Source organism: Sinocyclocheilus grahami, unplaced genomic scaffold (genome assembly GCF_001515645.1).
Source record: "Sinocyclocheilus grahami isolate Dianchi unplaced genomic scaffold, SAMN03320097.WGS_v1.1 scaffold671.1, whole genome shotgun sequence".
NCBI lineage: Eukaryota > Metazoa > Chordata > Actinopteri > Cypriniformes > Cyprinidae > Sinocyclocheilus > Sinocyclocheilus grahami.
Window position 1 is genome coordinate 155,439 of NW_015505850.1, and position 25,575 is coordinate 181,013.

A 25,575-nucleotide genomic window follows, 5' to 3' on the forward strand; every position below is an offset into this window, starting at 1 on the left:
TTATTCCTCTGAATTCGGAGTTCTCCTCTCACTTGAGTAGTTTGAGTTCTCTGTTTCTCCAGAGCGCCTGGATCCAGCAGCATCAGGTGAATTAGACCTTTCCTCTGCCTCCCTGATGCTCTGAGTGTTTGGCTAGGTTGCAGTATGCTTACCCCTCTGATTTTACAATCATGCTGCAGGTCGAGCCCCCTCTCGTTGAGAGCTGGGTTTGTGCTCCCTCAGCCAAGGTAAACTATGTTCCAGCATTGGAACATGCTGTAGGTCGAGCCCCCTTCTCGACTGAGAATTAGGTGTGTTGCTCCCACAGCTAAGTAAATTATTGCTAGCTGTTCCAGCTTTGGAACATGCTGCAGGTCGAGCTCCAATCTCGGATTGAGAACTGAGTGTGTTGCTCCCTCAACTGAATAACTGCTAGCTGTTCTACCATGGGAACATGCTGTAGGTTGAGCTCCCTTTCCATTGAGAGCTGGATGTTCTCCCCCAGCTACAGATTTACTGCTAGCCACTCCAGCATTATAGCCGTAGATATAGCGTCTGGGGATACGCTATTTTTTATTTAATGTATGCTTCAGACACGGGTCACGACGAGGCGTCCCCCATAGTGACCCCTAGAGGACGCAGTGTCTCGTTCCCCACTCAGGGAACCATGGTTACATAAGTAACCTGAGACGTTTCTAGTATGCCTAGTAAGACCTTGATTAGCTGGTTCAGGTGTGTTTAATTAGGGATGGAGGCTAAACTCTGCAGGACACCGGCCCTCCGGGACAGAGTTTGGACACCCCTGTTCTACATGCATACATAGCAGTGTTGTTAACTAAAAATAAAACTATTAAAAATCATTTGTATTAATTGAAATAAAGAAATAAAATATAAATCTTAGAGGAAAAAATTTCATTTACAGAAAAAAATCCCAGAAAACTATAAATGTTGCCTTGCCAACTAACTGAACTAAATTAAGTTGAATTACTAAAACTACTAAAAGTAAAATAAAGGTAAATAGAACTATAAAAAAAGAATCATATTAATTAAAAAAGCACAAAACAAAATATTAAAACAAATAAAAATTCAACTGAAATCTGAAAATATAATACATATAAATACTATAATAGTAAATATTATAAATATTAATAAATAATACTAAAATGACACTAGATGAACAACCCTTTAGTCAACCATTTAACCATTTAATTCTTTATATTTATTTATATTTAATGTATTTTCTAATTTGAATTTTTATATATAAGTTATAATTAAATTAAATAAATTATAATTAATTAATCTTTAATCAATTACATTATATTAATTAAGCAATTAATTTTAATCATTTTAAATAAAATAATTTGATTATTTATCAAATTAAATAAATATATTAATTAAAATTAATAAAATATTTTTTGACAAAAACTATCAATGCTTCATAAAATACACCACCAGTGCCCCTTATACACCATACCTGGCATGTTTATATGTTAGACATATATATAGGAGTATTTTACCTTGGTCCAAATCAGAAGCTGAAACCACAAGCACAGTAGTTCCAGCAGGCTGATTCTCTGCAATAAAAGCTTCATATTCACTTTCCTCAAAGTATGGTGCCTCATCGTTTACATCAATCACCTGGATTGACAGTAACTGGGAGCTGCTGTGCTGTTGTAAACCATGGTCTTCTGCCACTATGGTCAGGTTGTAGAGGTCTTGCTCTTCTCGGTCAACTGGTCTGAGAATAGACAAAGACCCTACAGGGGAAATAAGCAAAAGTGTTAGGCTACCATATGATGAATGTAATAAGCATTGTGTCTGGTATTTCTTGTGACTGATCGCCTGCTGAACTGCATTTTAACAATTACACAATAATGAAGCCATGATGTAAATTGTTTAAAACAAAACCACTTGCACTTAAGCAAAGCCTCATTCACACGCTCGTACAACAAATTATTTCCATCTTGTAGCACACTTTGATCTTGCTTAAGCAACATCACAGCATGAAGAGTTGATGCCTTTCTGCTGTCTTAAAAATGAGTGGAAGTCATGCGACGTATTCAAATAATAAATTTTTTTCCCTATGCAAAGCCCTCCCTACCTGAACACTCGCAGAGCCACTATAACAGCTCAACTATCTGGCCGCAGTTTATGACTTTTTTCCACAGCAAACAGAAAGAGCTTACAAACAAGTACTCTAGACACGCAATGGCCCAGCCTACCGTGCCCTGCTCAAATTTGGGGGTGTCAGCGCCCCTGTCGTTATCCTACCACTAGCGAGCGGCGCTCCTATTGATCCAATCTTAATTTCATGCTTTTAAAGAACCAGACGCGATGATTCAAAGCAGGCTGTAAAGGCATGATGGGAACTGAGACACTAGAGGGTGTTTTCGTTCTGTTTCGACTTATTTTTCCCTCTCTTCTATCTCCATAATGCTGAGCTAACATGCCTCTGAGGTCTTAATCTGGTTAGAATTACTAGCTCGAATATTTTCAGACAATTTGACTCCTCACCAGTCATGCGCCAATAACGTAAGGGGAAACCAAGAGGAAGAAAGATGTTTTGCTTTTCTATTCTCATATTAATAGTGGAGGGGATTCATAATGAGCTTCCCAAGCAATTGAGAGTTTGACCAGTGGGTTTGTCATTCATAAAGCAGACAAATGTTATTTTAAAGAGAAAGAACACCCAAAAATGTACGTCTTATAATCATATACTCACCCCTATGTCATTCAAAATCTGTAGGATTGCAAAGACTAAAGTCTCAAATCCAAAGAGATATTCTTTATAAAAGTTAAGAGTCAGCCACGCCTACCTTAAACGCCTCGTTCTAACACGCCCCCACATATCTACGTCACTATGTGGAAATATTAGCATAATGTCGCCCAAATGTGCACGCAAAGAAAGAAGGCGTGGTTTCAGGAACAGCAGTAGTGTTGATGCAGCCATGTAAGGGAGACGCTGTGTTTCAGTGCGAAAGCAAAAGCACTTTATTTGGCCTTCCGAAAGTAGATGCAATTAGGAATCATTGGTTAAGATTTATTTACAACAGAACAGCACAACCCAGATGTTCGAATTTGTGCAACGCATTTTATGGACGACAGTTTTTTGAACCTAGAAGAGTACAAGGCTGGCTGTGCACAAAAGCTATACAAAGTACAAGTACACCCTCACTGTGGAAGCACAAGACCAGGGTATACCATCCCTCACCAGCACTGTCACTTTGGACATCAGTGTCTTGGACCTAAATGACAACAGCCCAGTGTTCCCAAGCAGCAGCTACTCTGTGGAGGTATCTGAGGATGCATCGGAAGGGTCTCTTGTTCTGGAGGTTTCAGCCTCTGACAAGGACGAAGGGTCCAACAGTCAGGTGGTCTACTTCCTGAGCTGCGAATCCAGAGGCATGTTCATCGTAGACCAACACATAGGTCGCATTATTACAGCAGCAGCCCTCGACCGAGAAAAAGTAGCCTCCTACAGCTTCCAAGTCTATGCCATGGACTCCTCAGCCTCCAACCCCCGTAACACTTCTGCTGAAGTGACCATCTATATCTTAGATGTAAACGACAACGCCCCCTTCTTCCTCACAGACCCGCTCATCATCAATGTGTCCAGCAGTAGTCTCTCCAACCACAAGGTGCTGGCCACCATGAGAGCTGAAGATAAAGACTTTGGTGCAAATGGATCTGTATTTTATCGGTTTGCGAATCCTGTCAAAGGCTTCACCATAAACCCATCATATGACCCTTTTAATATTGAGTGTGGGGTCCATAAGCATATCAAGGTCCACAATAATGCATGCCGGAACAGAGAAACACAATCTGAGCTCTCTGTTTGTGGTAGAACATGCTGTAAATAGCTACCAGCTGAGTGGTGTGTCTTACATTCCTGCTTAATGTCACGATGTACTAATGCACAAACACACACACAGATGAGAGAAACTGTTCCGAACTCACAGCACAGGGCAGAATTTCTCGGAATGGCTGAGATGTTGAACTGGCGGTTTTTAGGATTAAGAGAACTAAAGGGCATTTAGAGGATTGCGACATGGGAGGAGAGAAAAGATGCGAGTCAAGCAGAAATGCAGAATCAAAATGATGGTGAATTTTGCATGCAATGCAGTCTTCCCACAGAAAAAAAAGGACGCCATAAGGGTCTGGAACGACATGAGGGTGAGGAAATGATGATAGAAATTTTATTTTTGGGTGAACTAATCCTGTTCACACAACAGTTTAATCATAAGAGGTTTGCTGCTACTGCATGTCTTGATGTTACTGGCGGTTTGAGTAATTGGCCATAGCATTTGAAAAAAAATCACTCAAAACGCAAAACAATATACAAATATATTGCAGTTGCATTGCAGTTGTGCTTACCCTTCTTATCATAATTTTACAAACACCAGTCAGTAAAGATATTTATAGATACAGTAAAGATATTATAAAGATATTTATAGTGTTACAAAAGTTTAAAATTTCAAATAAATGCTGTTCTTTTTTAACTTTGTATTCATCAAAGAATCCTGAAAAAAATATCACAGTTTCCACAAAAAGCAGCACAGATGTTTTCAACATTGATAATAATTAGGAAATGTTTCTTGAGCACCATGTATTTCATTCAGATGGATCTGTTGACTGGTTTACCTGTATCTGAGTTAAGACTGAACTTTCCTCCGGTGTTGCCACTCTGGATACGGTACATCACTCGTCCGTTCTCTCCCTGGTCTGCATCTACAGCCATGACATAGACCACGACAAAACCCACAGGCTGGTCCTCCATCACACTCACCACGGACGGTGAGATGAACACAGGGTCGTTGTCATTCACGTCAGTGACAAATATCCGTGCTGTGACTGTTCCACGGCGCTGCTGACTGACATCGGGGGCCGAATCTGTCGCCTGAACCACGAAGAGTAGTGAAGAGGTCCTCTCATGATCCAACATCATTCCCAGAGAGAGAACTCCTGTAGTTGGATCCAGGAACAGGAGACCTGGAATGTTTGGCCACTGTTGCAGGATGGAATAATGCACTTCACTGTTGGGTCCACTTCCGTCTTTATCAATGGCTTGAAAGGTGTAGATAGACGACCCAGGATCTGAGCTCTCAGGGACGACTATGATAACGGGATCTTCAGGAAACTCAGGAGCATGATCGTTACTGTCCTGGATATCGACTACCAATGTAACAAAGTGACTTTTAGGGAGAGGCATGGAGAAGTCGTCAACCTCAATCTGGAGAGTGTATCGAGGAGCTTTTTCGTAGTCAAGCTCACGGGCTAGGTAAACATCACCCGTCTGACGGTCTACCACAAAGGTGCCGTCGCAGTCAGTACCTCCCACCACAGTATACGTGACCTGGCCTACTTCAGGAAGAGTCTGAGAATCAGGTGAACGAACAGACCCCACGATTGAGCCAGGTTTAGCTCCCTCCACTGAATTCAGTGTTATTGGTTGGGAGTTAGTGGTGGGTGATCCTTTATTTGAGCTTACAACCTGTAAAGAATGACATTTATATATTAGATTTAGAAACTGAAATGATGAAAAGCACGGCTAAATGTTTGACATATTAATTTGGCAACAGGAATGGAAATAATGGGGTTATATATGATTCATTGGATCAAACTCAGTTAAGCTTTACAGATAAAAGAAAAAATGAAGAATTCCTATTTCTTTTTTTATTATTTTCCTTTTGTATATTTTGTACTATATTTTAGTACTGTACAATAACTTCTTCTTCAAGACCTAGATTTTACATGGGATCTAAACAGGTTTATTACCGTTAACTGAAATTAAAATGAAAACCACATGCACACACACACACAAAATCATTACTTAAAATAAAATATATATATAAAAAAAACATTTCAGGAACATAAGCTAAATAAGAATTATTCATATTTTCTTTACTTTACATAATTCTGTTCATGTTTATTGTATGAAAGTAAACAAAAATGTAAAAAAAAATACAAATAACTAACTCTATGTTTCTCATTTTATTATTTGATTTTTCTTTTAATTAATTTATATACCAGAACAGACCTGCAACCCATTTTTAAACTGTGTCCTGCTAGTTGACTACAAATGAAATCCAACAAAGTAGAAACATACTGCAGCACACATTTTCTTCTCTTATTACAGGGAATAAAAAACAAAACTTTTTTGGGGCTTTTACAAGCTCAAACAACAAAACTGCTAGCATTAATCAGAGTTAATTTGATTGGTCTGTGACTGCCAGGAAAAATAATAGTGGATTAAAGTAAACATAATCATAATAGGAAACTGTTAGAACATTCAAATTTGCAAATATTCTTAATAAAAATACAGGATCCTCATAGATGACTCAGAAGCACTTCAAAACAAGATAACCTCGCTTCCTAATATGGAAGCCTGCAGTTGAGACATTGTTTTTATAGTTATAAGAGACTGTGTATGTCTGTGTGTGCTCAGAAAGAGAGAGACAGACACATAGAGAGAGATGGAAACAAACATTTAGATAAGGAAAGACACACATACAAACACAGCACAGGCAAGACACTGAACCTCAAAATCTATGCTGTAGAACTCAAACAAGTTTGAAAATAAAAGCATGCACTGCAACACAGGTGCTCATGCATAACCTATTATTTTTTTTACTATGACTAAATCATCATTATGCACCAGTGTGATTAGTATATTGGCAGTAACGAGATTCTCAAGGCCAAGTCTTCTAATGAAATATAATAGGACAGAGGGGTAATTAATCCCACATTAAGCGGTAAATGACATGTCAAAGCACGTTCCAACAAAAGATCTACTTTTTTCACACAGCTGCTTTTGAGTCAAACTATTGATTTCTGAAAGAATCAAAGCATTGCCAGAGCTCTTTTATTCTAATTAGATATCAATTAGGAACTTTATTATTTGTCTTGGCACATACATAACAATATTGAATGGTTATACAGCATACATGTGTTTTCCAGGCATTTGCACGCTGGAATTTACTACTGTTGCTGTCCGTTGTGTCTGTTTCCACTCCGTTGACTCATTTGAGAAATATAAATTTGATCACTGGGGTATTTCACAAGGAGTTTTCTGTTCATCAAAGGACTACTGAACTGTATTACAAGGCTTCGACACAGCATAGCAGAAAGCACAGCTGGCACTTGTATCGGTGCAGCTGGGAGTCAGTCACTCCTACTTTGAGTGTTTTACACAGTAATATCACGCTTAAAATGTTGCAGACAACAACGGAAAAAAAATGGGAGAAAAAGTCTAGGTTAAGACATTCATCTTTGAGCACCTAAAATTAACCAGCTGAGAGTATTTTTCCCGGCATTGCTTGGGGAAGGTTACACGACTTGGACTAGGAGAGATGAGCTGGCTATGGAAATTTGCAATGCAAGAATGTAAGCCTTGATTAGGCCAACTAGATTATTCTATATTTCCTTTGCATGATGTTTAACCTGAAAGTGGATGTAAATGGATCCATTCCTGTAGAGGATAGTTTACAAATTCATATTTTCATATAACAGTATTAAATAAATCATTTTGCATATTATGAAAAGGTAATGAGTAGATCCATGTGGCGGAAGGTGTTATTTTTAATTTACGATGAAGCCAATCTTTTGATATGACCAAAGACCCTTGTGTTACCTTAATTTTTGAAGGTTTATAGCCATAACTAATCAAGGCACAATATACATTGCTAGGAAATTTGTCAGGAAACCTGCCAAAGAATAAGAGGCTGAAGGCGTTTTATTGCTCAGACGTGCCTCAGATGTTTAATCCATCTATCATCCATTGGATTAAATTAGCATTATTTCGTTTAACTGATTAACAGACTCTGGGTGTATCTCAACCTAGCCACCGTTTCATCTGACCTGAATTTTCAATGTCACGGTGGAGCTCTGAGGGGGTGAACCTCGGTCCGAGGCCAGAACGATGAAATTGTACTCAGGCCGCTCTGAATGGCTCAATGGGGAAGAGGACCGCAGCTCTCCAGTGTTCGGGTTGAGTGTGAAACGTTCGGCTCTGGGACCTACAGCAAAGACAGGATGGAACGGGTCAAGTTTGTCAAGTTAGCGTGCATCAGGGTGATAAAGAATGATTTGATTGACCATTTTTCTACTGTACAAAGTGCGCATATGACTTCAGTGTTGATCCCATCTGGATTTGATTTACACATAAATTACAGAATGAAATAATTATGTGTCAAATTTAGTAAATGTGTTACAAAACATATTTAATGATCTCACGCATCAACACATTACTTTCTACACTTCACATCATGCTGTCTAAGCTTTGAAGAATAGCAGAGTATTATTGCACGGGTCAGGTATAATGTATTTTTGGTACCGGAATACTTTTTTAGTATCAGTATACTGTGCAATCCTCACAAAGAACTAAATCGTATTATTTTTTTATTAAATCAGAAGTTTCCTGTTCATTGTAGACGGAAAGAATGCTTATTGCTGTAAACTTTGCATCTGGTTTCGACATTGTGTAAGATATCAAAACAACAGGTTTTGATTCAATGCATCTTTCTTACCAGACATGGAGTAGAAAATAGTTCCATTTTCTCCTTCATCAGGGTCTTTTGCATGAATGGTTCCCAGGAGAAATCCAGATGGCTGACCTTCTAACGCCTGTACAGAGATTTCAGTTAACACTTTTATCAATACAGCTCACTTCTGTATATGAAATCTGTATCCTTTTTTCTCTGTAGAAATCTTTGTAGAAACTTTAGAATATCAATATACCATTCAAAATTTTGTAAGACTTTTAATGCTTTTGAACTAAATTTCTTATTCTCACCCAGGCTGCATTTATTTGAACAAAAATACAGCAAAACAGTAATATTGTGAAATATTATTACAATTTCAAATAGCTGTTTTAAATTTGAAAATGTTTATTCCTGTGATGTCAAAGTTGAATTTTCATTAGCCATAACTCCAGTCTTCAGTGTCACATGATCTTTCAGAAATCATTCTAATATTCGTAATGACTCCAAAATCAGAGTTTTATTTATTTTAGTCCATGTTTATTATCCATGTGAACTCCTAAAAGTGGACAAAATTAACCTGTAGCACATATACTGTACACATTTAAAATGTACAGTCTTTCTCTTCTAGAAGACATGAGATTTATATCTAATACCTGCAGCAAGAGCTCTCTTCCTGCATGGCTGAAGGATGGCGCATTATCATTCTCATCCAGAACTGTGATGAAAGCAGTGCCTGTAGCGCTGCGCGGAGGGGTCCCACCATCCTGAGCCACAACCATGAGCTGGTAGCTGGACTGAAGTTCACGGTCAAGGGAAAGTTTTGTGCTTATCTCACCTTAAAGACAGATGGCGAAAAAAAGAAAAACAGAGAGAGAGTAAGACAAACTATTTTACTGCACATTTTCATCTGTGGCAGAAGGCACAGATGGCACATCCTGACTTCACCAAGAGGAACCCCCACAGTTAACATGGTGCCAGAAGTCTGGAGCTGTGTGTGATGGCTAGTATGTTCAACAGCTCCACATTAGAGAAGGGTCAGAACAGTCAAATAGACATTCACCGACTGACTACGGGTTTACTGAGGTTGGCTAGTTTGTAGATTGAGATTTCTACCATTTATTGCAGATTTTTACGTTTTCTTGTCAAAACTTCTAACAGAGCATGCTAACAACAAGTCAAAGTAACATTGTTTTAGTGAGGACTGTGGCAACTTTCTGAAATTAAAGGTAATAGTAATTATTTTTCCCATTTATTTGTTGAATATCTGCCAGTTAATATGCTAACAATCACTAACTGTCAGACTATCAACATGTTAAATCTCTCTTTGGAAAGCTGTTACTCTACATTCAAATTCAAAAATTTACCACCTTCAAAATAAGACTTCAAATTGCTTGATTTGAGTAATATTCTCTATTTTTAGTGAGGACTGAAAGTTTGGTCATACAATATTTAGCATTTTGAATGTCTGTCAGTTAGCATGCTAATAATCAGTAACAGTCAGACTATCAGAACACTAAAACTGAAACTAAAGCTGTTAATCTAAATTCACCACCTTCAAAATAACGAAAATCAAAATTAAACTTCAAATCACTTGGTTTGAGCAATGTTCCACATTTTTTTGAGGACTGTGAAAGCTAGTTATTTAGCCTATTTACTTATTTATATATGTATTTAGCCTATTTATTTATTTATGTATTTAGCCTATTTATTTGTTGTCTGTTAGTCAGCATGCTAGCAATATGTAACTGTCAGACTATCAGCACACTAAAATTTGGAAATTGTACTCTAAATTTGAATGCACAAATTCATATCCTTCAAAATTACTCTCAAACTTCTAATTACTTTTTTTTTTCGTAGCCTATTTATGTGCTGCATTATGCGCTAAATATCTGTCAGTTTATCAATAAGAAATGATAATGGACATGACCAGTACACTTATACAGTGCTTTCTTAAGACCAGTCTGACTAATTCATAAACAAATAGGCAATTTTGAAAATATGTAGTTTTGCACATCCCTACTCTAAACAGACAAACATAATACCACTAGATTTGTCTAGGTGCCAAGCTGATCTTGTAATTCCGAGTCATATTGGTCTGTTAGACTATCTGCCATATTTGAAGCTCACCTGTGTGGGAGTTGATCTGGAAGTGGCGATCCAGATGGAGCAGGCGGTAGCTCAGCCGACCGTTGAGACCAGCATCCCGATCGCTGGCAGACACCCGGCCAAAACCAGTGCCTGCTGGCAGGTTCTCACGCACTGGCAGAAACGCTCTCTCTTGGGTAAACCGTGGGGTGTTGTCGTTTTCATCCATCACTGACACACGCACTGTGGCACTACCTGTCTTCTTCAGCTGTCCGTTGCCTGATGTGGCCAGTACAGTAAGCAGGTACATCTCCTTGGCTTCTCTGTCCAGGGAACTTTTCACGAACAGCCAGCCGTTGTCAAGCACAATGCCAAACCCTGCAGCGTCACCGTCTGGGTGCAGGTGGTAGGCTAGTGGGGCGGAAGATGTAGAAGATGGTCCAGTGGTGATGCCACCATCTCGGTTCACAGCTCGTACCTGCAGGAAGCGAGCATTGAGAGGCGTGCTTTCCTTCAGCTCTACTCGGTAGGTGAGGCTATCAAACACGGGGCCTTGGCTATTCTTGGCTTGCACGTGGATGACAAGGGTGAAGGTAGAACTTAGCTGAGGTGCTCCGCTGTCTTTGGCAATCACCTTCAGGTCATAGCGAGGCATGGTCTCATATGACAAACTGCCAATCAGGCGGATTTGTCCACTGTTGCGATCAATGCTGAAGGTTCTCTGGGCACCACCGGTGAACAGGTCAAAACTCAGAAGACCATTGGGTCCAGAATCATGGTCTTCTGCTTGGAACTTGTACACCACTGTACCCATCCGGGTGTCTTCAGGCAGAATCAATGACTCGGAGGATGAGGGCAAGAAGACGGGTGCATTGTCGTTGACGTCGGACACTGTAATTCGTACCCTAGTCTGGCCAAAGGCTGGGGGGTTACCACAGTGCGCCTGGACTTCCAGATTCAAGCTGGGTTGGTCCTCGTGATCCAGAGGCAAGCTCGTTCTCAAAGCCCCAGTCTCAGAATCAATGGTGAAGTAGCCCGTGGGATCACCAGAACTAATAGTGTAGGAGATATCCTTCGAGACACCTGAGAAGAAATAGGCAAATGGCCAGAGACTCATTAGTTCACAGTGTAGGACGAAAACAAAGATGAAGAGTTATTTTTCAACACATGAGACCAGAATTTAGTGCCTCAAATATCCAATGCAAATTGTTAAAAACTAAGTGGTGAAACAGAATCAATGATTAATGTCGATTGTGAATGAGGTGTGTACAGTGGTTCTATGCCTATTTGTACAAGTGCTGCACCATGGAGAAAAAAGCCAGAAAACGTCTTTCAGCATACTTGAACAAAGTCCAATGTTACTGATAAATGTGGATACACACTGAAGTCTGGTTTGTGTGTTTTAGCGTGTTGAATAAGAATTGGTGACCAAAGGAGGGGGAATAAAAACCTCTGAGATTAGCTCACCCACCATTCTTAGTGCTGGCCCGCACAACTCCAACTTGTGTTCCACGCAGGGCATCCTCAGAGACCACGAAGAAGTACTGAGCTTGCTCAAACACAGGGGGGGCAACCAGTCCTGCCACTATGCTTATGTTGACCCTGGCATTGACTGGAGCAGTAAGGCCCCCACCATCTTGGGCTGAGACCACCATTGTAATGACTGAGTTTGCCTTTCCATGTAGAGCGCGCGACAGTGAAATCACTCCTGGAAAAAATATTTTGGTTAGGTTTAAAGTTATCAGAATACATCAAGAAAAGCACAATACCTCTTCATCTTATACACCCACCCACACACACAACCGTTCAAGTTTGGGATCAGTATGATTTTATTTTTTTTAAGAAAATACTTTTATTCAGCATTAAACTGATTAGAAGTCACAGTAAAGACATTTATAATGTTTCAAAAGTTACACAATGTTACAAACACAAACGTTTCTATTCATTAGAAACCTGGAAAAAAAAATCATGAATTCCACAAAAATATTAAGCAGCTGTTTTCAACATTAAGAAATGTTTCTTGAGCACCAAATCAGAAGGATTGTGTGACACTGAAGACTGCAGTAATGATGCTGGAAATTCAACTTTGCCATCAAAGCAATAAATATATTTTAAAATCAATTAAAATATAAAACTGTTATTTTAAATTGTAATTATATTTTCCCAACATTACTGTTTTTACTGTATTTCTGATCAAGTAAATGCAGCCTTGATAAGCGATGTTAAAAAACATTTAAAAAATCTCACAAACTCCCAAGCTTTTGAATGGTAGTGTGTATACACACATACACACCAATTAAACTCCAATTAAAAGATACAGCCTAGCTATAAATAATTAAAACTAATTTGTACATTTAATAGTCTCACCAGTATCTTTGTTGAGGGTGAAGAAAGGTGAGCTCCCTCCAGGTACAGTACGGTACGTCACTCTGCCATTATCTCCTGCATCTGGGTCGTGAGCAGTCACCTTCAGAACAGAGGTTCCTGGGGTGCTCTGTGTACTTAGGCTCACTGCATAGTTCAGAGGGTAGAATGCTGGTCGATTGTCATTTATGTCTATCAGATCCACACGCACATAGGCCACTGAAATCAGTCCACCCTAAAAAAACACAGCCTCGATTAAATCTGTTTAAACTTGCTTTAATAGTCATTAAAGATCTGAACTGATCTGAACATATAATAAAATCTAACTAGATAATAACACAACCAACTGATGAAGGCTGACTCCATAACAGCCTTAAAATCTTAAGACACAGAAAACGTTCACAACTGACCAGAATAACTGTACTAGACAAAATATTTTGGATACAATTCGCAAGAAACACTGAAACGTTTCAAGGGCTACTTCTGGGAAGGAAATAGTTTGATTATATTCCCTATAGAGAACTGCAATCTGCCAAGGGCACAGTGTACATGTGGGATACAGTTCTTGCTGCTAAACATCTTGCCCACCTGGCATCCCATATGGAGCAAATGGCATGTCAGGAAAAGCCTCAACTTATTAAATATTACAAGCTGATGCTCTTTAGGGCCCAGCTGCCCCTGCTTGCTTTAATGTGTCTCCTGAAATTTCCTTTCTTTGACGCCTGGTGCTTTAAAGTATTACTTAGGCACAGGATGCTTAATCGCTACTGAAGAATTACTATGCAGGCAATTTTTTCCCCCCACTGGCTTCCTAAATTGACATTATTTGCTGCACTCCTGAAAACAATACAGTCACAGTTGATGTCACAATTGAATTGGTGAGAGATGAGGTTGCTGAGAATCACTGGACACTCACCCCATCCACAGCTGTGACGGTGAAGTCGTAGTTGGCTGGACCCTGGTCACGATCCAGGCTGGTGGTAGTACAGATCTGTCCATTGTGCTTGCCAATGGTGAACTGAGATGGGGTCACACTGCCTGGACCAGAGCCCAGAGAGTAGGAGATGGAGCCAAAAGAACCACCATCCGCATCAGTAGCTGTAACCTGGAAAAGGAGAGAACACATTAGATTAATGTTTAGCCAAATGCCCCAAAAAGCATAAGGAGAGAAGCCAGACACTTTTAGTGTTAAGGACCAAGGTTCAATGGTATTTAATCACAGGTCCTGATCTTTATTTATGTTAAACAGGGATTGTCTCTACACTGAATAGGAATAATTATATAAGAATTGATATCCAACCATCAGTAGATATTTGTGGGTAGGTTGACTGAAACAAACAATTTTTTTATATTGATGAAAATTATTTAAAATAGTGATACTAGTTCACCATTTTTTTTAACAAACTGTTGCCAAGTAAACTAAAAAAATGTATTAAAAAAGTGAAACAAAATAACGACAAAAAAAAAATCTACTCAAAAAATATCAAGGCATGTTTACAAAACTGTTTTTCCAAAAAATAAACACATCATTTGAAAATAAAACGTCAATATGTATCTACATATATTTTTAATTAAAACATTTAGATGCAAATGTAAACGAATTATTGAATCTAAGTTTCATTTAAAACCAGTTCATTAAAACTGCTTGAACTGATTAGCAGAAATTAAATTTGACTGTATACACGTTAAAATACAAGTATATAAATGAGACTAGACATTAAATGCTATTCTTAATGCTATCATATTTGCAAGGTGATAAAAGATTGTGTGCGTATATATATATATATATATATATATATATATATATATATATATATATATATATATATATATATATATAAACAAACGTAAAATCAAGCTCTAGCTTGAATTTAAATTTTTATATTCTTCATTTTATATTCCAAAAACACTCAGCACTTTCCTGTCACAAATAACCTGACTCCAGTGAGTAATACCACTGAACAATTGATCTAACTTGGTTCACAGCCCTTGGCAATCAAAAGTTGCTCTGGTGCTCTGTGGCAGGTACATATACTGCGGTAAACTAAGAGAGCACAAGGAGAGCTCTTGTGCTACACTTGGGTTTGATCAATCAAGCCAAGAGGAGGGAAGCTACTGGCATCTAGCAGACATAAAGACTTTCACAGGCACAGCACACAACTCAGGAGAGAACATCAGAAAGAAAGGCAGAAAGACAGAAAGAGACTTGTATAGAGCTGATGACTATCTGGGAGAAAATTAAATGCCATTCCATGCAAATATGGAAAGTGAAATTACTTTCTATTCAGGTTGTTATTCATCAAATAAAATAAAAAATCCTGCTTCGGCTGACATTTACCAACTCTCAAACAACATTACACTTCGGCCATGAACCGCCTGGAGTGGATGATGGCTGAAACTGTGCAAACAGATCCTAATGACATTGAGATGAGGGTATCCGAGTCTGAGAACGGGTTCTGGCAGAGGCCATGGAGCAAGTGTAGGAAAAATAATCATCATGAAGACAAGAAGTCTCAGTCCACAGCGGGGAGATGTTCCACCTTTTATCCATCCAAGCCCCTGAAGCAAACCTTGATATTTTACAACCGAGCAGGGGGGGGGTGGGGGGGGGCACGATGTTCATAAATCAGAATCAGAATCAGAAGAGCTTTATTACCAAGTATGTTTTTAATTGTTAAGACTGAGTATAGCCTGTGGGAAAAAAATGTTCTTGTGCCTTGCTGTTCTGGTTGTCAGTGCTCTGTAGCGCCGTAATCAAAAACCGGAAAAATGTTGTCCGGGATGTGCTGCTTAATGTTAAGCAGTTCGTCTCTGGTAAAACTTATAGAAGAAGAATGACAAAACACAGAACAAACAAACAAAAACAATAAAAGAATTGCGGAGCTCAGCGTCCTTGCTGCCATTTGCGGCGCCATGCTGATAGACACCTATCACTACCTATCTAAACACCACACTACCTATCTTTATTCCCTTCATGCTAGCTTGACAAAAGTTGGATGCCTGAGGCCTGAGCAGCGAGAGCTTGATGTAGCAAACCGTGGAAGGGGTGGTTTAACCAAGGATCTGCTTCATGGACAAAGCCATTTTCCATAAAAGCCTGGCTTGGGCAGAGAAAGCTGGGAAATGTCTGGGGGTCTTGTGGGTCTCAATATAGTCCAACTAAAGAGCTCCAAAGCAGCACTGTAAGATAAATATTTCCTCTCGGTCGCAGCACTGTTCATAGTGGCTACTGAATGGAAAATGTATTAGGAAAGGAAGCGTGTTGGTCACAATAAGAAATCATGTATTTATTATTGTACTCAACAAGCCATCTTTAAACATCTGTCAGATTGACTATACGTATGGTATATCTAATAATGCAGCGGGAGACAATCCGTATTAAGCACGCAAAAGCTTCAAAGGTAGAAGACTGAAACCAGAAGTGGGATTGAGTTTCTTTTTCCATCCTGCCAACAAAAAAAATCATTTAAATAAAGTGGATTCTCAAAAATGGGGAGAAACCCAAGCTCATAATTTCTAGAGTGTGTTTGAATATGTGGTGAGATGCCAGTAATCATGATGACTGATTGAATTATTGTATTTTTGGGTCCTGAGGGGGCACCTAAAGTGCATGCAAACAAAAAAATACGCATATACGTGCTCACACACACACACACACACACACACACACACATAGACACAGGAGCGTGAGGGATTTGGGTATGTACTGCTTAAGAAGTGGGTTGTCTTTGCCAGTACATAACAGTTCATAAGAAGTTTAGTGGAATCTCAATATTGACTGAATCATAAGTGGGTCATCAAAATGTGCTTGTGCTGCTTTCTCGAAATCTCTGCTAAATCCTCTGCTTTTCCTCACCGTAACTCACGGAGACACGTAGACTCAGACACGCCAACATCACAAAATGCAAGAGCTAGATGACCTCAAAAACTGAATTTCACCCAATAGATTTCTGAACTCATCTCAAAAGTTATAAACACTACATCACAGTTGCCTAAAAAAGTTAAAATGTTTAATTTATGCACCACTGAAGTGAATTTCAAACATTCAAACACATTCTGTCCATCTTACATTGGTTGGACAAACAAATAATCCCGCCCCCAAACTCAAACCATTGGTTGAGCCAACATTACTGTCTTGGGATGCTTTGAACACATTCTGGAGCTCTAACGGTTCCCTCGTCTCTCTCTCCTTGTGCGAGCAAAAGATGTGAACCGCCCTAAGTGAGCCAAGTGAGACTTTGGCTGGGCAAACTGTTACTGAGGAACAAGCCAAAGGAATCTAATGCTAGCTTGTAGAGTTTTATGGTTCACCCACCATTCCTCTTGACTCCTTTTTTTGGGGAGAAAAAGAAACATTCAAGGAAGCAAATATAAGATTAATAGGGAGAAAGAATAAGCTTGTCCAGTTCTCATTAGTTTTTGCTAATGCAATGGATCTGGTTTCACTGCATTGGGTTTTCTCAAGGCTACATAGCTCATTTAGTGGCTAATGTATAACTGAGAGACTTGACTGATGCTTTCTCAAGAGGAACCCCTGTAGCTATATGACAATGAATGTTTTGATTTTCTAATGGACACCTTGGAATGAAAATGCAAAACTTTTACTTGGGTGTCTGTAAAATGTCTTGCGACAAACCACTGACTCGAGGTTACCTCTAAACTGGTCATATGATCACAATATTGCATGGTTCTGTGATTGATAGAGGAATGTGAAACTGTTCTGTGAGACAATTTTCATGCAAATGAAGTCCAAGATCTATGATCCAACAATGGTACAATATATGCAGATTTGCTAAGTATAGTTCATTTAGCATGCAGAACTGCTTCATTTAATTCTGTGGGACGTTCCTAGTCAAACAAACCATCTTAGAGCATTCAAGACCAAACCATTTGGTCAGGAAGCCAAACCAAACACTGCAGCCGACAGAAAAGTTTGTGAACTTGCTAACAAACCAATCAGAGTCTGTCAGACAAATACGCTTTTGCAAGGTCCGTCCTGTACTACTGATCTTCTCAGTGAAGACATCAATAAACATAAAACCAAAGATATCACAAATTACATCAGCCAAACACAGACAAAACCCCCAAAAGACAGCGGTACGAGACAGCGGGTTGGCGTAACTTGGCACTGGGGTCATCTGGAGCAACGTCTCTTACACAAACATGTCATGGGGAGAGTACAGTGGTGACTTTGCTTAAACAACAAGAAACCCACTGAGTGATCCAACTGAAACAGTGTGATCTCACGTAAAAGAGCTCAGTTTCAAACATCTTGCCTTCTTTGCAGCTAATGTCAAGAGTTTTGCCCAAAAGAAATAGTTGTTTTCATTTAAATGTTGCACAAACTTGCAGCAAGTTCCACAGATGGGAATTGTGGTTTAGTTGGGAAACTATAAAAAGGCTAAAACACAATACAGGAACTAACAAAATTTAAAGAAATACTTCACTCAAAAATAAAAATAGCTCAATTTCAAAGCAACTATTTGCCGTACAATGAAAGTGGAGGGGGTCTGAGACTGTCAAACCACAAAAAGGGACCAAAAAGCATTAAAAAGTATTGTTAACAACTATAATGTACCAATACAGAGTTTGATGAAAACAGAAAATGTAACAATGCTAACAGACGAATGTCCTGACAATATAACTGATTAAACTTGACTTGATGTTAAAACACATGAAATTCTTGCATATGTTGTAGAAGAACCAGACACCTTACACAATGCTATGGCTTTAGACGACTTAAAGTACAGCACAAACATCACATGGATTAGTACAACCACATGAGCAACCAAATAAATAACCAAACTTACATTCTCAAAATGTCGTCTCTCTTAGGCAGAATTGGGAAGTCTGATTCATTTGAATGAATCAGGTTCTTTTCAATGAATCATTAAAGAAAATGATTCACCAATAAACTTGAATCATTGGCTAATGTTCATGCACAGCATTTTACAATCTTTCTTGTAATGAAATACAAGAAAGATTATAATGAAATACAACTGCTCCGGGTGTTCACTACTCATTGCTTTGTGTGTGCACTTGGAAGGGATAAATGCAGAGCACAAATTCAGAGTATGGGACACCATACTTGGCTACACGTCACGTCACTTTCACCTTCACTTAAATAAATGTTTAGTTAAATACTTCAACTCTATACTTCAGATCTTCCAATGATAGGAAACAGTTGGAAACAACTTGAAAAAGGAAACAAGAGACAATTTTCAAAACAAAAGACAAGCTTTTAAACTTCGAAGAGGAGACAAAATATTTCAATTTTTTTGTTTCATGGAAGAAAAGAAATTTCTAAATATAAGAGTGAAATGATTAAATGATGACAAGATTTAATTTTGGGAAGAACTGACCAACCAAGGCCTCTAGTTCAGAAGTGGTGTTTAAAGGGGTAATATGATGCAATTTAAATTTTTCCTTTCTCTTTGGAGTGTTACAAGCTCTTGGTGCATAAAGAAGATCTGTAAAGTTGCAAAGACTAAAGTCTCAAATCCAAAGAGATATTCTTTATAAAAGTAAAGAGTCAACCACACCTACCTAAAACGGCTCATTCTAACACGCCCCCACATGTCTACGTCACGATGTGGGAAGATTTGCATAACGCCGCCCAAGTGTGCACGCAAAGAAAGAAGGCGTAACTTTGATTCTCGCTGTAGTATTGTTGCTGCCGCCATGTTGTGGAGATGCTGTGTGTTTCATTGTGAAAGCGAAACTACTTTGTTTGGCCTTTTCTAAAAGAGGACACAACTAGAAATCAGTGGTTAACTTGTATTTACAACACTGTTCCGGAACAGTTCAACCCAAATATTTAGATGTGTGCAGCGCATTTTATGGAGGACGAGGACTATTTCCTGTGAGAGTAGCCTACAATGTCAGTGTCTGTTTCTATAAAGTGTATTCGGCAGAGCATAGAGGAGAAACAATAATGTACATTGTGGAAAATCATGTGTTTTTTTTTTTTACCTTAAACCACATAAACACATTGCATTACACCAAATACCCCAAATAATGTTATTTTTAGTAACGTCATATGACCTCTTTAAATACAGAGTACAACTGCTGTCTGAAATCTAGAGTTAATATCAAAAGTCTCTCAGATTAAGCCACAGTATGGTTTTCATATTTTCAATCTGGTGCTATATCTCATTTCATTCCATAGCGGGGGAGATAAGAGATCAAACAGAAAACAGCACATTCTTTTCTCAGAAGGATACTTGCAGACAAAGCCAAGCACACCATAAACATACTAAGCTCCCAATAATTTCAATACAGCATTTTATTGAAGCTATCATTCACATCATATGACTTCAGACAGACAAAAACACCACACTGATGGACGATTCCCAAACCCACGTGAGGACACGCACGAACAATGACTGATGCATAAATACAAATATGAAAGCAGGCATTGAGTAAAAATAGAGATGGATGGAAGTGTAAAGAGATGTATGCCACTGACAGACACTGCTGAAAAGGGACAGAAAGACATGAACTGATATATACTGAAGGACATGCTATGAGTTATTACAGCTGTTTATTGAGCGATCTCTCTCTTTCTTTTTCTTCTTGGCATCACTTCAGAGAGCCGAGGAAGAGGGGGAAAAGGGATACCTCCTACTACTTTCTGGACCTCTTGACCAGCAGCCGAGTGAAAGCCACACATCCCTTCGGTTCATTATAGCCACAGAGCTGAAGCACCTAACATGTAACACTCGACAAGATCGAGACTAATCAAAAACAAAACAAAAAACAAATCTGCCAGTGAGCATTTAGAAAAAACTTTTTTCATCCGAGTTGCTAATTTATTTTATGTGAAAAATCTGAAATATTGCAACATTTCCATCCCAAAATGACCAAAGATTGGTGCAAAACAGGAATGTAAATGGAAGTGGTAGCCTCTAGGGAAGCCACAGTAGCTCTTTTATTAAATAGAATAAATTACTTGGTGTTTAGAACACCCAGACGAAACGTTATGACATACTTCTTTTTCTAGTATTGCACATGCCTTATGTCTGGGTGCGACAACATGTTTAATAGTAACCAATTATCTTATCGAATTATTTAGTCACATGACTCAAGCTTTTTTTTGTTTGTTTTTTTATGCTGTTTTGACAATGTTTTTAGGAGCATCTAGGAGTTTATTAAATAAATGTTTCCAGTATAGTTGAACAAATACTGAATAAAAGCCTCATGCACCTCAAGCAAACATATATCATTTTTGTGCACATTTTGTATATACAGTATATACATACATACATGGCAGACTTTAACCCTCTGAGGTCGATTAACGCGGATACGCGTTTTGAGGCATCTTCTCCTGATCACACCGAAAATAACTTAAATTACACTTTCAGTTTTGATCTTACAGATAAGAGCAATACATTAATCGAATCTGTAAAGGGTCTACTTTTATTTGTATACACACATAATAACAACAGAACTTTGTGCATTTATAAAATAAAGAAAACAAACAGGGTGTGCTGTCTGCCGCCTTGGTCTGCGTAATCTTTATTTAGAAACGCGTCATTAAAATGAACTGTAACTCAGCAAATACTCAACAAAGAGACATGAGAGATATATCTATAGAAAGCTTGACATGTCCTTTAAATACTGCTGTTTATCACTGTTTTTTTCACAATCTTCCAATCACATCTTTCAATATGCTACCCTGCTGTCAAAATGGCTTACAGCTTGGTAAAACATAACAGATTCACGGCATTCACTCATTGCCAAGCATTGCTCAAAAATCACCAATGGATGTCCATTTGGACAAAAACAGCAAATAACATAACACAGACACGTGTTATGAAACATACCAGATGCATTGTCTCAGTACTAAATTTTTTTATGACATGCTTTCAAGTGGCTGGCAGTAACCCCAAAGGTCACCGTGACCTGCAGCTACGACAACGTTACACCTCAGAACAAGCTGTCAATGGGTGCAATATGGCGGTTTTCTATTAGCAAACATCACTTGTACATATTTCCTTCCTTTGAGTAATGGATCAGCATGACATCATCGGAGCGCTCCTCCAGATCTGTGAAGTATGCGGCACTCTCCAGATGTCCATTAAAAGGGATCTGCAGTATAATGGGATGCCTGTAAAACATCATATACATGTCAAGATCACTGAGCACCCTAATTATTTCTTCATGCAAGGAAGCTGGGCTCCATCCCAGAGCCGCGCCGGTACGAGCCGCCTGCCAGTACACTATCATCAGGAAATGTCCAGAAAAAGTCTCGTGGCGAAAGAAGCAGCTGACACGGACTGGTCATGTTTCACATTTTTATCAGATGCAGACTTGTGTTCTGGTAGTCGATCGCAATTTAGGTCAGGTATGGTGTAAAGGCCTGAGTTTTGGATGTAAATATTGGGGTTGGAAGACTTTTGAAATGTGTTGGTTTCTAAAATAACACAGCTTTGAGCTTTTCATCTCTGGCCTTGACGGTGATGGGGAGGGGTAGCAGCAGGTACTTTCGGCTGGGGTAAGGTGAGGATTTTTGGCAGAAGATCACAGAAGGGCCAATTCAGCATAAAGAGGACTAATGACACCAGGAGGGTGGGGAGGTACTATATAGTATGGTTTCCACTTTTTCTCTCATGTCTCCATAACTGAGAGTGTTTGTCTTTCATCTGGCCTCTGCAGCTGGAGGTGATTAAGGCATCAAACCATGTATGGAGAAAAGTGATAGATTGGGGATCTCAGAGAAGAGAAGCAGAGACAGAGGGGTTAATGGCTGCAAGAGGAGTTATGGCCTCAAAATGGACTCGGGGTAATAATAACTTGATAAGATTGCAGAGAATGTGACATTGAAATAAATGTTTGATAAACGCATTTGAATAAACACTGATGTGCTGACAATGTCTGACCAGTTTAGTCAAGAGATCAAATTAGACTCAAAAATGAAAATTGTGTCAGTAATTATTCTTCCTCATGATGTTCCAAACCCGGAGGCAGTTATTTTTTTCCATGAAACTAAAAAAATATTATTTTAACTCTTTCCATACAATGACAATTCATTGACCATGACCATGTCCATTAGGCTCCAAAAAGGGGAAAAAAACAACATAAAAATATCTTAACAGTAGTGCATATTAAACATGTAGTATATCCGTTTTCTATTATTCTATTTTTGGAAAAATATATTTTAATATAATAATTATTTATGCAGATTATATGTATATATATATATATATATATATATATATATATATATATATATATATATATATATATATATATATATATATATATATAATTTTATATTTAATTGTAATAGAATATTTAGGTCACTATATATAATATCTACTTTAGATCTATTTTATATTTAACTATAAACTAATATTTAATTGTAATTTTTAAATTATTTTATTTTAGGGATGTCAAACTATCAAAAAGTTTAATCTAATTAACTACATTATGTTCTGATTAAAAAAGAATGAATGGCAAATTAATTGCACATCAATTTGGGCTGAGAAATTACCCCCCAAAAGACCATTTAAAATCATTATTGTGTTAAATGAGAAAAGCATTTAATAGACATTAAAAATGACAAAAAGCAGCTTTAGAAAGAAATATTTTGTTACAACACAGAATTTATTGCACATAACTTTTTTTTATTAGAATTTATTACACAAACGTTTATGTTATATTATACAGACCTTTACTACAGCTTTTATTTTTTACATGCAGGTTATCCACTTGTATAAGATGTTTTAAGAGCTGGCTGTGTTCACTAGTGACCTCTCTAAGGTCTACTGAAGCTACCGAGTGAGCAGAAAGCCAACCTATCAAAACTAAGACTCGTGCCACTTCTGACAAATCTTGCCCATGAGAATTAAAAGACCAAGCATTTCCAGTGGTCATTTTAACAGGAACAATAAACATGCCAAAAGCACCTCTGGAAATGTACGCCGGGTGACCCTTTGCACTGACCCCATCACGCCTTACGTCTCTGAAGAAGCTCTGTGCTAGAGTCCCATTCACTGTCAATGCAATGGCCCCACCAGTTGTTTTTGAAATGCCACATAAGAGACAGTTCTTTTACGCTTTCACACAAGCGTGAAACCTCATGTTTTTGTTAAAAAGACAGAAAAGGAAATGACAAAATCATATGACAATATTAGAAGGTGATTATTTTGAACAACAACCTACTAAGTGGATGTGGACATTGATGTTATAATAAATAATAAAATAAATATAAAATAAAACAATAGATAAAAAAAACACACTCATTTTCTGACCACACTCATTTGGAAAAATGGGCCAGATAGCTTATTCATTTCAGGCATATTGGTGACCAATGTTGCCTTTGAAGCTATAAACCAACTCCACTCTTCAGAAACTTGAATGAACCCAGATGAATTGCAGAGTTTAGTGGGATGCTGAAGGGATGTCAGCAAAGATGGAATAATGTGAACCATGCTCGCTATGGGATCTAACGGTACTGATGTGGCTTATGGCACCGCTCTGCTGGTCAATAAACTCCCTCGCAGGACTGCATGCACAAACACGACACGCACACAGTAGCACATTCCACCCGCAGCCCTGCCGCCTGGCACCCGTGTTGGATGGGTTGTTGAGAGGCCAGTTGCAGAGAACAGCAGGGTTTTTCCGATGGATTGCGGCCTTCATACGCCTTCCTTGAAAAACGTCGGAGAGCACAGCTTTTATACAGGCCAAATGTAGTACGGTCAGTGCTTTAAAGTATGATTGTGGTAAAATTGTCTGTTGCCGACATGAAAATACATGGAATGTAAGTGGATTTTATGTACACATCATTTAACTACTAGATATATTGCTTTCAGTTAAATGTTATTTTAGATGCTGGTCAGTAGGAGTCACTGGCCACATCACTCATAAATGTCCTCAAAGCAAAAGCTAATAGCCGTTCTCCTGAACTCAATCTGGCCTGGTATCAGTGCTGCACAGCACAACAGAGGGAGCCAGATCAGGTTGTCTACTTTCTACTGTCGTTCCAAAGTGATCTGTGAGTGGCTACTGACTGCGTAATCATTTGCATATCCCTAGCCTGGAGATACTGGAAGTGGTACTTTTTTCACAATTCCATTTTCCAACTTTTCCTGAAACACTGAGCAATTTGAAAATTTTACATTTATATTACAATTTTACTTTTTTTTATGAGCACACCCAAATATATTTCCTTAAACAGTTTTTCTCTTATATTAATAAAAACAATATTTTTGGTGTAGATTTTGGCAAGACAATTCCAAAACAGCTATAGTTCACCTTAAAATTGTTAAATATGTCAAAATGATTATACATTATTAAAGTATGTACATCATATGTGACCCTGGACTACAAGTGTCTTAAGTGTCAATTTTGTGAAAATTCTAAAAACATAATCTAAAAACTGAATAAATAAGCTTTCCATTGATGTATGGTTTGTCTCTGCAAGGAACAGGTTTTGGCCTGTCTAATTAATATTCATGAGCCTCTCTTCTGATTGGCCTGTTGATTTCTGAGTGACGCACGGCCAGGCCAACCACAGGTAATTAGGGTCATGTATGCTGTAGCCTGCTGTGGATTGGTGAAACTCACAATTAAGATAAATAGAAAGACCGGTAATGATGGTCACTGCTGAGGGAAATGTTGTCCGGCCTTAAATGTTTGAGCAGAACTCATACCCCGAATA

General features: G+C 38.4%; 1 protein-coding gene across 1 annotated transcript in view; it reads right to left on the reverse strand.

Annotated features, from left to right (window-relative positions):
* LOC107558986 (protocadherin-16-like) overlaps positions 1-25,575 on the reverse strand; it is a 98,708-nt gene that overhangs the window by 12,424 nt on the left and 60,709 nt on the right. Inside the window, exons 3-11 of the mRNA XM_016242699.1 lie at positions 13,825-14,013; positions 12,912-13,143; positions 12,016-12,252; positions 10,587-11,627; positions 9,113-9,294; positions 8,505-8,601; positions 7,837-7,994; positions 4,621-5,470; positions 1,497-1,736 (exon numbers count right to left, since the gene is read on the reverse strand). Of these exons, the coding sequence (XP_016098185.1) occupies positions 1,497-1,736; positions 4,621-5,470; positions 7,837-7,994; positions 8,505-8,601; positions 9,113-9,294; positions 10,587-11,627; positions 12,016-12,252; positions 12,912-13,143; positions 13,825-14,013 (3,226 nt within the window). The remainder of the gene's footprint in view (positions 1-1,496; positions 1,737-4,620; positions 5,471-7,836; positions 7,995-8,504; positions 8,602-9,112; positions 9,295-10,586; positions 11,628-12,015; positions 12,253-12,911; positions 13,144-13,824; positions 14,014-25,575) is intronic.